This window comes from Equus asinus, chromosome 19 (assembly GCF_041296235.1).
Source record: "Equus asinus isolate D_3611 breed Donkey chromosome 19, EquAss-T2T_v2, whole genome shotgun sequence".
Lineage (NCBI taxonomy): Eukaryota > Metazoa > Chordata > Mammalia > Perissodactyla > Equidae > Equus > Equus asinus.
This window is the reverse complement of record NC_091808.1, coordinates 9,638,576-9,654,506: the sequence shown is the minus strand read 5'-3', so window position 1 is coordinate 9,654,506 and position 15,931 is coordinate 9,638,576. Positions and strand designations below refer to the sequence as shown.

The following is a 15,931-nucleotide window of genomic DNA, read 5'->3' as shown; positions in this document are numbered from 1 at the left end:
CACACAAGGGGACAACAGTGGCTTCCAGTATCCGCTCTTCCAGGGCAGCCTTCCGGTTGCCCAAGATAGGAGTTGTCCTCCAGGACACCGCCCCTAGAGGGAAGAGAGCCCAGTGTCTCCTATGGCTTCCAGGGTCCTCGGGTGCCTCAGTACACCCAGGCCAATTCTAGCTCTGGCCAGGTGTTTCCCTCCAACTTAGTACCCACCCACGGGAGGCCCATGTCACTGGCTGCGTTTCACATCTCTGCTCCCACGAATAAATGCTTTTACTCCAAAAGCATGTGGCATGCGTGCTGTTCGTGAAGCAACCACCAGCCACGTGGCCAGTCCCTATGACATAAGAGCTGAGGTTTATTGAGCGCTCCTCTCTGCCAAGCCCTTGATTAGAGCACCGCCCCTTGCGAGCAGCGCTGCCAGGCAGGCGGGCCCGCCCCCTCTACAGCAGGACTCGGGCGACATCACGCCGCAGCTCAAAAAGCAATCAAGCCCCATTCTTGACAGGAGGACCGAGCCCTCCTAAGACCCAGGACTTAAATGCCAGGAGGCTGGGAGGTTGGGCGGCGGGGGGTGGTGGTGGGGCACTGTGACCACTAGAGGGCGCCGCGCGGGTCGGGGAGATGCTCCTGGCGAAGCTTAGAACCGCATCCTGTTACTGGGCACACTGGCCAAGAAAGCGCCGGCTGCCAGGGTCCTCCCCTCGCCCCGACGGGGTCCCGGCCCAGCCCATACCTGTGTGAGCCCACAGCAGCCCGTTTGGGCTTTGAGACGTTTTGGGTCACTCCTAAATTTGGAGGCAGATAGTTGTTTATAAGCAAAGCAGTGGGTAAGAATTCTGTGATTTTACTATGTCTACAATCTTCTCTGAAAATAAATAGAGTTCGTCTGAGGGTGTTAGAGAGGGCAGGGGTTTCAGAGACATAGGTCTGAGTGCTAGTCTTGTGCCGATAACTAACTGACCCTATGTACATCCATTTATCCAACATTTACTGAGTGCCTGCTCTGTTCCGACACTGTGCGAGTTACTACAGGGGACAGAAAAATGAATAAGATGCAGCCATGCCCTTGAGTAGTTCCTTGTCCAGTGGGACACGGGTAGGGAGACATGATTATAGCTGTGTGGGGTCAAGGCTGTAAGGGGACACATGGTGGAGCAGTCAAGGAAGGCTTCTTGGAGGAGGTGCTGCTTGACTGGGACTCAAGACAAGTCTTGTTAGCCAGCAGTGAGGGCGAGAGGGCCTTGAAGAGAGAAGAGCAGGTACCAGGGTCAGAGACAAGGTACATGGGGGCACGGCCACTCTGGGAACCACAGCAGGTCCACATGGCCAGAGCATGGCACACCAGGGCAGGGAAGTGGGATGTAAGATGGTAGGTAAGCAGGATTGAGTGAAAGGCCTGGAGGAGTTTGGAGGAGCTTGTCTTCCTTGCTTTTGGTATTGCTCTGTCTGGCTGTGAAGAATGGACTGGAGAATTGTGAGACAGTAAGCAGGAAGTCGAGGCTGCTGGAGGCTGTGGCAGCCAGGAAAGAAGAGGGAGAGACGACTAGTGGGTAATGGAGAGAGATGGGAAGCCGGACTGGTGTGAGAGATAGTGAGGAGACCAGATCTGGTGCAAACTGGGTGAGTGCAGTCAAGGGTGCCCCCAGCGCCCTGCTTCGGTAGCTAATGGATGCCATTCACCACACTGAGATCAAGGCAGGAGACACAAGTTGGGGTGGGGGTGGACAGTGTGTGCAACCTTGAGGTCGTTGGCTTAAGGAGCGTCAAGCAGAGACGTCTGGTAGGCGTGTGACTCTAGTGCTCAGGAGAGCGAGCAGGGCTGCAGGGGTACATTTTAGGAGCCACCAGTTTGTCCAGAGCCCTCAAAGGCACTGCACTTTCGTTGGGAGAAGAGGTAGAGTACATGCTCAATATATATATATATATATATATATATTTTTTTTTTTTTTTGAGGAAGATTAGCCCTGAGCTAACATCTCTGCCAATCCTCCTTTTTTTGCTGAGGAAGACTGGCCCTGAGCTAGCATCCGTGCCCATCTTCCTCTGCTTTCTATGTGGGACGCCTACCACAGCATGGCATGACAAACGGTGCCATGTCTGCACCAGGGATCCAAACCAGCGAACCCCGGGCCACTGAAGCAGAATGGGGGAACTTAACCACTGCACCACCAGGCAGGCCCCTGTATATCTTTTTATACTTCTGATTTTTAAACCACGTGCAGTATTAACTATTCCAAATGTAAATAAAAGCCTTCATTGTTCCACTTTATTAAACCAGTGATTATTTAGGGACTCATTAGGATAAAACATTTCTGTAAGGGTGTGTGTGTGTGTGTTTTGAAGACGGGCTCTGCTATTTAAAATATCTGAAAACCACTTTTGTAAGAAAACGGTCTTTGCCCTACTCTTTCCCGAAGGCAGGGCTGGGAGGAGGGACGCTGCAGGGAGACAGCCCAAGCAGCAGGGGGCGCTGCAAGCACCGCTCGCACCTCCGCTCCACACTCTTTCTCTCCGCAATGGCGGGTGACGGTGGGGGCCTCTCTCGAGGGGTGGCTAATCTAAAGCCTGATCCAGGATGTGGACGAGTGTCTCCTCCCCCGCGGAGGCGCTGACCTCTAGGAGGGTTAGAGAAAACAATGGAGCTCTCCGTGCCCCTTTCTGCGCGGGCTGGGGCGGCGCGGAAGACGCGGGTAGGGGAGAATTGGCGCCGGGCGTCAGGCGGGGCGGCGGGCAGCCCCGGGGCGGGCGGGGTCCTGGGAGAGAAGCGAGCCGGCGGCCTGAGGAGGCGACTGACTGAGCAGCGCACCCGGGGAGCGAGGAGGCGCGGCGGAGCTAGCGGGCCCGGAGCTGACAGATCCGCGGGGCGGCTGGCGCGGCGAGCGAGCGGGTGGGCGAGTGCGGGGCGCAGCCATGATCACCTCAGCCGGTGAGTTCGGCCGCCGCGGGCGCCGAGAGGGAGGAGCCGCCGCGCCGGCTTTTAGCTGAGTCAGGGCCGGTGACTGAGCACCACCCGGCGGAGCGCCGGCCTGCGCGCCGCCCGCTGCCCGAGGCCGCCCTCTGGGCCGGGGGCTGGCAGCCCGGCCGGGCCTCTCCTCTTTGCGGGTCCGCGACTCCCTCCGGCTTGGGGCCATGGCGCAGGGTCGGCCGGCCCGGCATCCCTCCCAGCCACACCCCCGTGCCCGAACCGAGGGGCTTCCCGGGCTCCTCTCCGACCTTGAGGGCTTTCCTTAATTCTGTGGCTCCCGGCGTTGGCCCTGTGGGGCTGTTCGATCGCAGTCCTTCCCCACAGGTGGCCGGGATGGGATGGTCCCCCTGTGCAGTCGGACAGTGAGGCCGCCTAACTGCTCCATAAGTGCTTCTGGACCTGGCCCGGCTCCGTCCTACTTAGAGGGAGATCTGACATTAGATTGGAGCGGGGCGTTTCTGGGTCTATTCCGCGGGTATTCAGTTAAAGCATCCAGAGAACTTTTGTGTCGGGTGAAGACGGTATAATGCTTGAAGGCAGCATCGTACTGAGAATCAACCGATGGTTTTGAGGCTGGGGGCTCAGTAAATGACTTTTCAGAAGTCGTGGGTGTGTGGAGCAGGTTTCAGGCGCTAAACCATGGTATACGTAGATTCCTCTAGTGACGTTTGGAATGGGATGAGCTCTAGAAGTCCAGTTTCCAGTAGAGATTTTTAAGCCCCTCTCCCCGCAGATTGCTTTGCATATAGCTGTCCACAGCCCTGCCGCTTTTTTTCTTGCCTGCTTACACACCCTTTTCTCGGCCTGTTTTGCTGTTCACTTGTCCCACTGCTGTTTTGTTGGAAACAAGCTGGTGATCAGAAGACTGTAACTTGTCCTTGTAAAGAGCGCCAAACCATGTTTTCACGAAGATTGCTTGAAATTTGTGGAGATGCTGGGGAATGTAATAGTTATTTTCAGAGATTTGAAGAGCTGTCCACCTGTACTTTGAATTAGACTTTTGTACCCAAGAGATACAAACGATTGGGAGATGAATTTTAGTTCAATATAAGGAAGAGGTTTTTCTGTCAGAGCTCTTTAAAGATGAAATAAGCACTTTCTTGCCACCTGTAAGCATAGGCCTCATTCTGCCTCACATCCATTCATTACCACTGCTGCTGCTTAGCCCAAACCACGTTCAACTCTGGCCTGGGTTATTGTAACAGCCTAAGGACTATTTTTCCACTATTATCTCCGTACAGTCTATTCTTGTTGTAGTCAGAGTATTCTTTTTAAAACGTTAATCACATAGTGTCATTCTTTTGCTTAAAATCCTCCAATGCTTTCCATTATGTTTAGAATAAAATCCAGACTCTTAACGGAAGAGCACCATGATCTCCTTCCTGCCCTGCTCTGTCCTCTCTTCCCACTCACTACACCCTGATCACACTGGCCTTCTTTCGATTCCTTGAATATGTCGATTTCTCTCCTGCCTAGGGCCCTTGCACATGTTATTCCCTCTTTCTAGACTCCTTTTCCTTCAGTTTTCTGTTAGCTTGTCAATCTTTAGTCTCAGCTCAACTGTTAGTCTTCCTGATCATTCTATTAAACATGCTGCCTCTCTTTCTCCCTTCGTTATGGTGCTGTAATTACTTTATTTGCCTGATTGCTATCTTTGACTCTGGTAGAATTTTGGGCGGGAAACTTGTTTTTTCCCATAATTCTCAGAACACTGCCAAGCAGATGGCAGAAGTTCAAAAGTATGTCTTGAATGAAGAAATCTGTCAATTAAATCAATAAGTTGGTCCCTAGAGTATTTTAAGTAGAGACTGAAAAAGCATTTGGTGGGAATATAATAGAATTTAAACCTATTGAGAGTGGCAGGAGTAATAATTTTTGAGGTCCTATCCTGAGACTTTGTGGTGATAGTAGAGTGTGTATGTGTTGCTATAATTTGTTCCTTTTACTGGGTTACTTATCAGCTTCTGCTCCAAATCTTTTGTCACTTTATTTCCTGTCCTTTGGCTCACATTGGCTTAGGATCTGTCCCAGGTGCTAAACAGGCTAGCGTCATGGTTCTGGTGGTTCTGCGTTCATTTATTCACCAGGCACTTGCTAGGTACTAAGAACACAGTGGTGAATAAGAGGTCGTCGTGTACTGTTAAGTTTATTAAGAGATTTGACTTTGAAAGGGAGTGGAGAGAGAGAGAGGTAGTTGCAGTAGGGAGATGTGAAATTGAGTGGGTTTTTGTTTTTTTTTAACATAATTTTCCTTTATGTGCCTAAATTATGCTAGAAACCTTTAAAATCTTTTTTTTCCTGCTTTTTCTCCCCAAATCCCCTCAGTATTTAGTTGTATATCTTAGTTGTGGGTCCTTCCAGTTGTGGCATGTGGGACCCCGCCTCAACCTGGCCTAACAAGCGGTGACATGTCGGTGCCCAGGATCCGAACCAGCAAAACCCTGGGCTGCCGAAGCAGAGCGCACGAACTCAACCACTTGGCCACGGGGCCGGCCCCCATGTTAGAAAGCTTTAAAACAATAGTTTCCTATTCTTTTTTCCTCCCTTCCTCATCCTCAGAGACATCCATTTTCAGCTTGTAAGCTGTTTCTTCTGAAGCATACCTCCATATTCATAAATAATATCCAAATATTGCTAAAACTTGATTCAACAATTTTAGATAATATCTGCTGACTTCCTATTATGGCGTAAGAGATTTTTTATCCTTAAACCATCCCCATTCCCTGTCCCCTACCCTCCTTAACCAAAGGAGTGTTCTGTTTTGTTTTTAAGATGGGAAATATTTATGTATGGAGTGTAGAGTATTTGGTTTAGTTGTGTTTCATGGACAAAGGGTTTATTTCTAAGCCAGGACAACCATGTAACAATTTACTCCTAAGTGAAACCACACAAGAGAGTCTAAATATCCATCATTTCTTTTGGTAAAAGCAGTTCAAGGGGATGGCCCCGTGGCCAAGTGGTTAAGTTCGCGCGCTCCGCTGCAGGCGGCCCAGTGTTTCGTTAGTTCGAATCCTGGGCGCGGACATGGCACTGCTCATCAGACCACGCTGAGGCAGCGTCCCACATGCCACAACTAGAAGAACCCACAACGAAGAATACACAACTATGTACCGGGGGGGGCTTTGGGGAGAAAAAGGAAAAAAATAAAATCTTTAAAAAAAAAAAAAAAAAGCAGTTCAAACGCTTTTGATTCATGATAGGGAATGGGTAGCCTTTTTATTTTGATGAAGTGTTCTGAGATTTATGATCTGTTCTGCATTTAAAGCATTCTTGTCTATCAGCTATTCCACATCACTAGTTCATGACATCCCTCCCCTCCTTATTGATTGCCTTCTTTAATTTGTCTTCTCTCTGTGCTATCAATTCAGCCTCTCTCTTCTGAACTTGTCATGCCAACCTAGAGTACCAAGAAGTTTTTTTAATCTGCTTTTGTGATTTTAGAATAGTAGTATGCACCATGACATAGTTTTGTTTGCTAAATTTTGTATCCTTTACTGTGTGGCTGGCTGAAGACTGCTGAACTATTTGGGAGACCTACACTTATCAGTTAGAAATAGCTACATCTCCTAAGTAAAGTTGCCTTGACACTTTTTAATCAAATCACACTTTCAACTCAGTGTTCCAGAACAGATTTAAGACCTACATGGAAAACATTTATCTGAGAGACAGATATAGTTTCCTTTATGGTTTAAGGCCAGTAATTTCTCCTTTTTTGTAATAATCCCTTTGACAAATGACTGTGTTTCAAGGTGCATCTTTTGGAGAGGACAGTTGTTTCCTTTACTCTCCAGTATTAGTACTAACACCTTGAGGTCATACGGGGAACACTGTGCTTGCGTAATGGAAGTCAGAACAAGATTGCTCATCATTTAGCAAAGCCTTCTAGGTTACTTGTGATATGAAGGAGGTGCCTTAATTTAGGCATCTTGAAATAATTGAAATACTGTTTAACTGTTGGTTGTGAATAATTTTATTCTAAAATTGTGTGGGAAAGTTTCCCATTTTGGTCAGTAAAGTAGGCCAGTGATTCTCAAACTATGGTGAGCATCAGTATCACAGGGAAAGCTTGTGGCTCCCGTACTGGACCCTAGCTCCACAATTTCTGAGTCAGTAGATCTGGGATGGGGCCAAGAATGTGCATCTTTAACAAATTCCCAGGTAATGCTAATACTATTGGTCCAGGGACCAGGCTTTGAAAACCGTTGAATTAGGCAAATAATGTGATGTATGTGGTGTCAGGAGAGTTTTATAACGTGGTTAATTCTTAAACTTTGGAATATAGACCTTTACAGTTTAAAGAAAAATAATCATTCCTCTAATGAAGTCACCCCTCAGAAAATACTTATTTTGTCCAACCATCACATATTTTTGACTAAGTGTTAGTTTCTGTCTTAGCATATATTTCATAATCATGATACACCTTTTGTTTTATAGCTGGAATTATTTCTCTTCTGGATGAAGAAGAACCACAGCTTAAGGTATGAATTGAAGAAAAATTAACTGGGCTGAGTATGAATACTGTGAAACTCTTTGAATTTAGTGATATCTGTATATCTTGCATCATTTAAAATAGCCATCCTACCCAGCCTATAGCCTGTTATTGAAATCTAGCCCCAGAGGACAGAATTTTGGCAACAGCGTTTGGTTTTCCTAGAGTTGAACAAAGCTAAGACAGATAAACCTCAGTGTGGCACCCGAACACCCCCACCACCAGTTTCTTTATCAACAGAAAGCACAAAAAATTGTTTCTTCTGTGTCACATATTTTAAAATTATTTTCCATTGAAAAAAATTTGAAATATACTTCAATTTGCTTTAGACACCTGAATTCATTTATATCCAGACTAGCAACCTGCAGTCAATCTTGTATATTCAAAGAAGAAAAATGTTGTTTATGATAAGGAATGACATCATATGGTTAATCTGATGTTTTATGATTGAAAACAGAGGGAAATGTGTACACCCAAGATAAAATATGAGTTAGTTGGTAAATTTTTATATTTCTCATAGATTTACAGTTCTAATAAACATGACTGAGAATTTGACCTTTGATTTGTTGGAAACTTGTTAAAGGAACTGTAGTGGTAAGTCTGTCTCAAAATTGAACTTTGGTTTTATCTTTTACAGGAATTTGCACTACACAAATTGAATGCAGTTGTCAATGACTTCTGGGCAGAAATTTCTGAGTCTGTAGATAAAATGTAAGAAGTCACTTTATTTATATAAACTGGAATAAGGTAGACCAACTTTCGTTATTAATCCGTGGATGTGGGTCTTATGGCTTATAAATCAGTTTGGAAGTTTGCTGCTACTAAATTGTGACTTGAATATTCAGATTTAGGATTTTTAAGGAAAACCACAGTTTGAACTAGGCCTGTACTTCTTAATTTCTTTCAGAGAAGTTTTGTATGAAGATGAAGGTTTTCGGAGTCGGCAGTTTGCGGCCTTAGTGGCATCTAAAGTATTTTATCACCTGGGGGCTTTTGAGGAGTCTCTGAATTATGCACTTGGAGCAGGTGACCTCTTCAATGTCAATGATAACTCTGAATATGTGGAGACTATTATAGGTAATTGTCTTCCATCTGGTAAGGCTTTATCTTGTCGACTTCTTTCTTCTCTAGTCCACATAGCATTTGTTTTTTGAATTACTTTTTGATGTTACCAAATTTCATTTTAATTGGAAGTTCATAATCTTTCTACAATAACTTTATACAGGCTGAGTTTTTAGATCTGACTTCCAATTCTGTGCTTTATTATATTTTGTCATAGTGAACAGTAACATCAATAACAGTAATAATTAATGAAGACACTCATTTCACAAAACGTTATAAGGATGAATCTAAGAAATTATTCAGAAACAGCTAACTTAATCAACACAAAGATAGTTATCTCAGTGATTATGATTATCTCTAGTCTAGAGCATACTGCAATATGAACAAGTTAAATCAGATGGTTATGAGTAACAGAAATTAAATGATAGCAATTTATAGAGTTGTTGCTAACGTAGGAAACCATTATTGAGTATCTCTGTTATGCTAGGCACTGTGCCAGTCATTCTTTATACCATGTTTTATTCCACAGCTGCCCTGTGAGGCTAGTCCTGTTTTACAAATGAGAAAACTTGGGTTTCAAAATGATAAAGACATGTGGCTATTAAATAGGAGGGTCACAATTTAAAACTCAGGCTTACTTACGTCAAAATCCATACTGTTTCTACCAGTAACCATTGTTTTCTCATTTGTTTTACTTTATTTTTGGAGTGAAAGGGTAGCACACAGGCAAGGCTTTTGATTATCTTGTGAGTTGAACCAGCTATGTAAGATTTTGTAGCTTTAAAAATGTTTCAAACTCCTAATCTAGTAGATGAAAGAAGGGACTGCGTACCCTTCAGACATGTCTTTATGAGTATCAAGCTTTAGATCATAGTACAGAGAACCCAAGGGTGTGTCCTCTTGTCAAGAGTGTATAGTGTAGATATTTTTTTTGAGTTGCTAATTAAGAAGAGATCATTATTTACCTGAACCCTTAAAAGGAAAAAGTTTGTATTCTCTTTGAAAAATTGGGAAATGCTATACTAGGTGGTCCAAAGGGGTACTTGCAAATGTCCCTGAAGTTCTAAGTAGGATTCTGTGTTCATGTTTTTCAAGTTTTTGCTATGATGGTGTGAAAATGTTGCAAGTAACTTTACTGCTGTTGGGGGTGCATTGAATTGGAGTTTTCATCTGTGAATCCTATGGAAAGAACAGGTGGTTTTAAAGAATAGATTGTATCATTTGAAACCAGATCACCTTCCCTACATTAAGTTAGAAATAGGGGATTAAATGCTCTTACCTCTTTTCTCTTATCTGGAGGATTTTTTTTTCCCCACCACCATAAGCTGATTTTATTTATTTTGGAAATTCGTATAAATGGAACCATACAATATTTACTCTTGTAAGTCTGCCTGAAGGATTTTTTTGATGAATGCTGATAATATTTTCCAACAGTGATCTCCAAGTGCTTGCAGTGCTACTATTTTACAAATCATGCTTTTAAACAGGACTATGGTCTATGAAGAGCTTTGGGGTGGTAGATGCCTTCCCTGTCTTTAAACAGTATTTATCATCGTAGCTTGTAGAAGGTGGTTGTTGATCAACAGATGAGTTCTGTATGCTTTTCTTTGTGTGGAAGTGGGGTGGGGTTTACCCTTCTGTTTTGTAGGGATTTTTTTAAATGTCAGTGAGATTTGTAAGAGGATACACAAAATAGAATTTAGGGAAGGCTTCCTAGGATCTTAATGAATATCATGAACAGTACATCTAGAAAATTCAAGACCAGTAAATCTTCTCCTAGTTATAATAAGACTCCAGCTGGGGATGAGGCTAGATTCTGGGATATACTTATGACATAAACCTGGTAAGTGAGAGCATGAATTTGAAACCTGGGAGGTACATTTTTTTCTGTTAGTTATAATCTAAGGAAAACTCCCTAAATGTTAGAATTCTGAGATTCCTCTTTAATGGGATGGGGTGATGTTTCCTCACTTAACTGCATTTGGTTCAAAAGCTCATATTAGGGCCTGGTGAAGATTTTCTGCAGCCAGACTTGTTTAAGCCCTACTTTGTGACTGCCACCTTATTCTTATTAACTGTACCTGAACCTGCGTAGTTTTACTTGGATGGACCTTAATGTGGTATATTTCACCTTATAGTTAGTAGAAGTCCTCTGCTTCCCTAAAAGTATAGACCCATTTAACGTGGGCCATCTAGTGGGTCAGCAATTCTATGTGCTAGTTCAAATCATTTCTGTTTCCTAGAGCTATCATATGCAACTAATTAATCTTGTCCTTGTACCCTTTCTTCTCTTGAGAAGGGAGAGTGACAAGCCAATGAGTTATAGAGAGGATAAGTATGGTATTTATCTTTCAACTTGAGTAGCTATTTATCATCCTTATGAAGGTGGAAGAAGGATTAGGGAAATTCCCTTTTTTGGTTGTTCCTAAAAAATTGAAAGTGTGATTGCAAAGTAGTAGAAGTTATAAACAAACTTAAGTGTTTCTCATCAAGTGCACTATTGGCACCCTTCAGTGTGTCGCCCCATCCTCCCCATTAACCCAAATGATTGTGAAATGTGAAACCCAAATTGTGCATGAATTTTCAACTCCCCGGGAGGCTGTGTGAATAGGTTCCACCCACCTCACATTGAGACAATGAATATTTCAATTAATGTGCTACAATTGCTGGAAAGGTTTTTGGAAATAATTGGAATTGCCTTTAGAACCTGTGGCACATTTTAGGTCATTTCACTGTTATTCTACAAAGATGATTTAGACACCATCCCTAGTCTCAAGGAGCTAATAGTTTCGTTAATGTAAAGAAGTCTAATAATTTATTGCTATGCGGTAATTGCTGTAATAGGTCTTTTTAAATATCCTCAATAATGGCAAGTGTTTGTTTCTTGAAAGTGAAATGGTTAGCAGCTGTTTGTAGCCGACTTAGTCAAGTTAAGTAATATAATTTTGGTCAAAATAAAGTAACGAGAGTGCTGGCTCCATGGTTGAGTGGTAAAGTTCGTGCAGTCCACTTTGGTGGCCTGGTGTTTGCCAATTCAGATGCTGGGTGCAGACCTACACACCACTCATCAAGCTGTGCTGTGGCGGTGTCCCATGTAGAAGAACTAGAGTGACTTACAACTAGGATATACAACCATGAGCTGGGGCTTTGGGAGAAAAAGAAAGAGAGGAAGATTGACAACAGATGTCGGCTCAGGGCCAGTCTTCCTCACCAAAAAGAATACCTTAAAAAAAAAAAAGTAACAAGGTAGAAATGTTTTGAATAATATCAGTCTATTAGAATTTGTGTGTAGTCCTTCAGTGTAACCATTATGAAGGAAACAATATTAATTTGAATGTATAACTTCCAGCATTTTAAAATTTGCTTATTTCTTTATAGTCATCCCATAAGTTTTTATGATTATAAATGTAGGCATTGTCCTTTTTAGTAGTTTAGCTCAACTTACAAGGTGATCAGTTATTTTATTTTCTCCATAGCAAAATGCATTGATCACTACACCAAACAATGTGTGGAAAATGCAGATTTGCCCGAAGGAGAAAAAAAACCAATTGACCAGAGATTGGAAGGCATTGTGAATAAAATGTTCCAGCGATGTCTAGATGATCACAAGTATAAGCAAGCTATCGGCATTGCTCTGGAGACACGAAGGCTGGATGTCTTTGAGAAGACTATACTGGAGTCGGTAGGTAGATGATGTGATTTTAGAGATTGTTATTGAACGGGAATCAGCAAAGCAAGTTATCAAAACTGAGAATCTCATGGGTAGTGAAAAGAAAATCTAGTTTAGAAATAATAAGGTGCTCTTTGCCAGATGTTTTACTTTTATATTTATATATGAAGCTTGGCTGTGTTTGTGTTCATCGAATATCTGCTTTTATCTTACCACATTAAGGTCTTGCATGGGGAAGTTATATTAACTGCCCTGCCCTTTTTAAGAATACTGTATTGATAAGCTGCTATTTTAATGCATTTATCATGGCTAAAACTACAAACTGGATTCCTGGTTGGGGCTGTATTGCAGTAATTATGACAATTTTAAGTCACCTACCAAGGTGGTCAGAAAGGTGCAGGACTGAGTTAAATGGACATTGATCTGCACGCCCACTTTGCCTCCCTCACCACCTGTCCTCCGTGAGCTGGCTCACTCTGCACTCCAGCCATTTTGACCTCGTCTCAGCTCTTAGATGTACCTGCCCTGTCCCCCTTGCCAGAGTTACTGCCTCTGCTCAAGATGTTCTTTCCTTTCTTTTCTTTACCTGCTTTATTCCTGTCCAAAATTCAGAGTTCAGCTCAGTTGTCACCTGGTTACAGATCCTTTTGTCAATCCCCGCCACCCAGACCCTCCTCAACCACTCCTGCAAAGACTCAATCCAATTCTTTCGTTAATCTCTTAGAGCCCCTATGTTTTATGGTGTTTACCATTATAGTAATTAGTTAATCATATTATTAGATAGTTAACATCTGTCTTTCCCATTAGATTATAACCTCCCTAAGGACAGGTGCTTTGTGCCTTGTTTGCCACTGTATCCCCAAAACCTAACGTAGTGTTTAGTAGCAGTGGTAAGATTTGTTAAATGAGTGAGTGAATGGACTGCTCAATGTGATAGAATGGCCCTTGTTTTACAGGTTTGTTTTTGTGCAGTTGTAGCGTTTCCTTGTCTTTATGTGAAAAGAATTAAAATACTTGTTTTCATTCACTCAAAAAACATTTTTTGAGTGCCTACTATGTGCCAGACCCTGTTCTAGGCGTTGGAGGTATAGTGGCAAACAGCACCAACAAAATTCCTACCCAAATGGAATAATCCATTGGAGGAACAGGCAGTCAAGCAATAAATATATAAAGTGAAGAGATGATAAATGTTTAAAAAAAAGAATAGAGTAAGAAATGCATCTTACTTTGCATCCCAGTGCACATTATGCATATAGTTATAAGTTAAGTTTTATGAAACAATACCTACTTTTACTATTTGTAACTCTGATGTTTTTTAATTATATGTTATTTTTAAAAAAATATTAGTTCCAGGGGCCGGCCTGGTGGTGCAGTGGTTAAGTTTGCGCGTTCTGTTTCTGCGGCCTAGGGTTTGCCGGTTCAGATCCCGGGTGTGGACCTACTCACCACTTGTCAAGCCATGCTGTGGCAGGCATCCCACATATAAAGTAGAGGAAGATGGGCATGGATGTTAGCTCAGGGCCAGACTTCCTCAGCAAAAAGAGGAGGATTGGCAGCAGATGTTAGCTCAGGGCTAATGTTCCTCAAAAAGAAAAAAAAGAAACAAAAACTAGTTCCACGGGCCAGCCCTGTGACTGAGTGGTTAAGTTCGCGTGCTGCACTTCCGCGGCCCAGGGTTCGCCAGTTCAGATCCTGGGTGTGGACCCACACACCACTCATCAAGCCATGCTGTGGCAGCATCCCACATGGAGGAACTAGAGTGGCCTACGACTAGGATATACAACTATGTACTGGCGCTTTGGAGAGGGAAAAAGACCTAGTTCCCTTCAGTTCATTTCATTATGCACTGATGGATGGTCCCAACTCCCTTTTTGAAATTATTCCTGTAGCTCTTTAATATGCTTATTTATGTTGAAGGATTTTTATAGGTTTGTATTTCAAATATTGGATATGCTTTGGAGTACCACAAGGTAAACATATATAATCTGGAGTCAAAATTTCCTCAAGGAGAGCACCAGGCAGATGTGACAGCACTCCAAACTTGAGTCACTCAGAGCTGGAGAACAGTTCTATCACATTGTGTTCCTGGCCAGAGAGTGTAGGTAGTAAGTCATGAGGGAGTCTTGTAGCAAGATTGGAGGCAGAAAGACTTTAGCAGACACAATTGAAAAACATAACTACTCAGTCTATGAACAGTTGTATATATCTTTTGATAATGATTAATAGCTCACTTTATTATAGTATACTATGTTCTCATATAGTGATGATCCTTGATGAACACTATGTATTAAATTTTTTCAATCCATTTTTTCTTGAAGACAGGGAAATATGTAATTTTCTTTTAAGATGTTCATCTAAAATGGTTAAAAAGTTTTAAGCTTTTATTGTTTAAAGTGTTTAAGTCTTTGGCTGCCTAGAATCATTAAAGAACATAGGTTAAAATAATTTGACATTCAATTTCCAAATAACCATAATACTTCAGTAACCTGATAATGATGTATTTTTAAATTAACTCTTTCAGAATGATGTCCCAGGAATGCTAGCTTATAGCCTCAAGCTCTGCATGTCTTTAATGCAGAATAAACAGTTTCGGAATAAAGTACTAAGAGTCCTAGTTAAAATCTACATGAACTTGGAGAAACCCGATTTCATCAATGTTTGCCAGGTAATTACGTTACATTACTTTACACTGCAGTGCTGGGCTGTGCCTCACTACGTTGCATTATATTACATTACATTGCTATAATGGTTTCATACATGTATCTCAATTGATCTTCACAATAGCCCTGTCAAGATAAGATGTGTAGTTTATATTCCTTTTTACTGATAAACTGAATCTCACAAAACTAAAAAGTTATTTTGTTATAATGCATTCTTTCTACGTATTCTTTTTTGATTTTTAAAATAATCTAAGTGTTTAAGGAAATTTCAGAAACAAAGTTAAAAAAAATAAAAGGTAGAAGAAAAGATAAAAACAGTACCTATGTTATGTCATTCTCAAAGAATTTCAGAGGCTGGCCCCGTGGCCGAGTGGTCAAGTTCGCGCGCTCTGCTGCAGGCGGCCTAGTGTTTTGTTAGTTCGAATCCTGGGCGCGGACATGGCACTGCTCATCAAGCCACGCTGAGGCAGCGTCCCACGTGCCACAACTAGAAGGCCCACAACGAAGAATATACAACTATGTACCGGCGGGCTTTGGGGAGAAAAAGGAAAAAAATAAAATCTTTAAAAAAAAAAAGAGTTTCAAGTGTGAAAATTGTCTTTGCTTTCATTACCCAAAGACAACCAAAACATTTGGGTATATTTTCTTTATCTCTTTTCATGTATGAATTTGCACATTTTTTAAAAATTCAGACAGTACAGAAAATATATAAAATAAAAAGTGTATCTTTCCTTTTCCCTGGTGTACTATGTTCCTATAGGTTTGTTTTTTAGCACTTATCATACTGTATAAGTTTTTGTATTTGGCTTAGTGCATAGCGTTTTATCACACATTTTGTTATTTTTTTCACTGTAGTCTGTTCTCATTATGTTTTCATTGTCTGTGTATTTAAAAAATTTAGGTTATTACATCCTCTTTTTAAAATGCTTTTTAAAAAATGCTCTTTAAAGCAAATTTGAAACAGAAGAAACTAGAAGAAAAATATCCACATTTGTATCACCCAAAGTCAACTTAACATTTTAATATATTTCCTTTCAGTTTTATCTATATAGGTTTAATAGTTGTTTTTAAAAACTTATATGAAAAAGA

The 15,931-nt window shown here is 42.0% G+C and overlaps 1 protein-coding gene across 2 annotated transcripts in view; it reads left to right on the top strand.

Annotated features, from left to right (window-relative positions):
* The first annotated feature begins 2,508 nt into the window (after positions 1-2,508).
* The window catches only part of PSMD1 (proteasome 26S subunit, non-ATPase 1), a 97,343-nt gene continuing 83,920 nt past the window's right edge, over positions 2,509-15,931 (top strand). The window contains exons 1-6 of one of the 2 annotated variants that reach the window (XM_014836052.3): positions 2,509-2,686; positions 7,396-7,439; positions 8,088-8,161; positions 8,358-8,527; positions 11,989-12,194; positions 14,704-14,847. In XM_014836052.3, the coding sequence (XP_014691538.1) occupies positions 2,572-2,686; positions 7,396-7,439; positions 8,088-8,161; positions 8,358-8,527; positions 11,989-12,194; positions 14,704-14,847 (753 nt within the window). In that variant the 5' untranslated portion in view covers positions 2,509-2,571. Of the gene's footprint in view, positions 2,687-2,716; positions 2,923-7,395; positions 7,440-8,087; positions 8,162-8,357; positions 8,528-11,988; positions 12,195-14,703; positions 14,848-15,931 lie in introns of those variants that run through there. The other variant, XM_014836054.3, reaches the window with a different exon arrangement.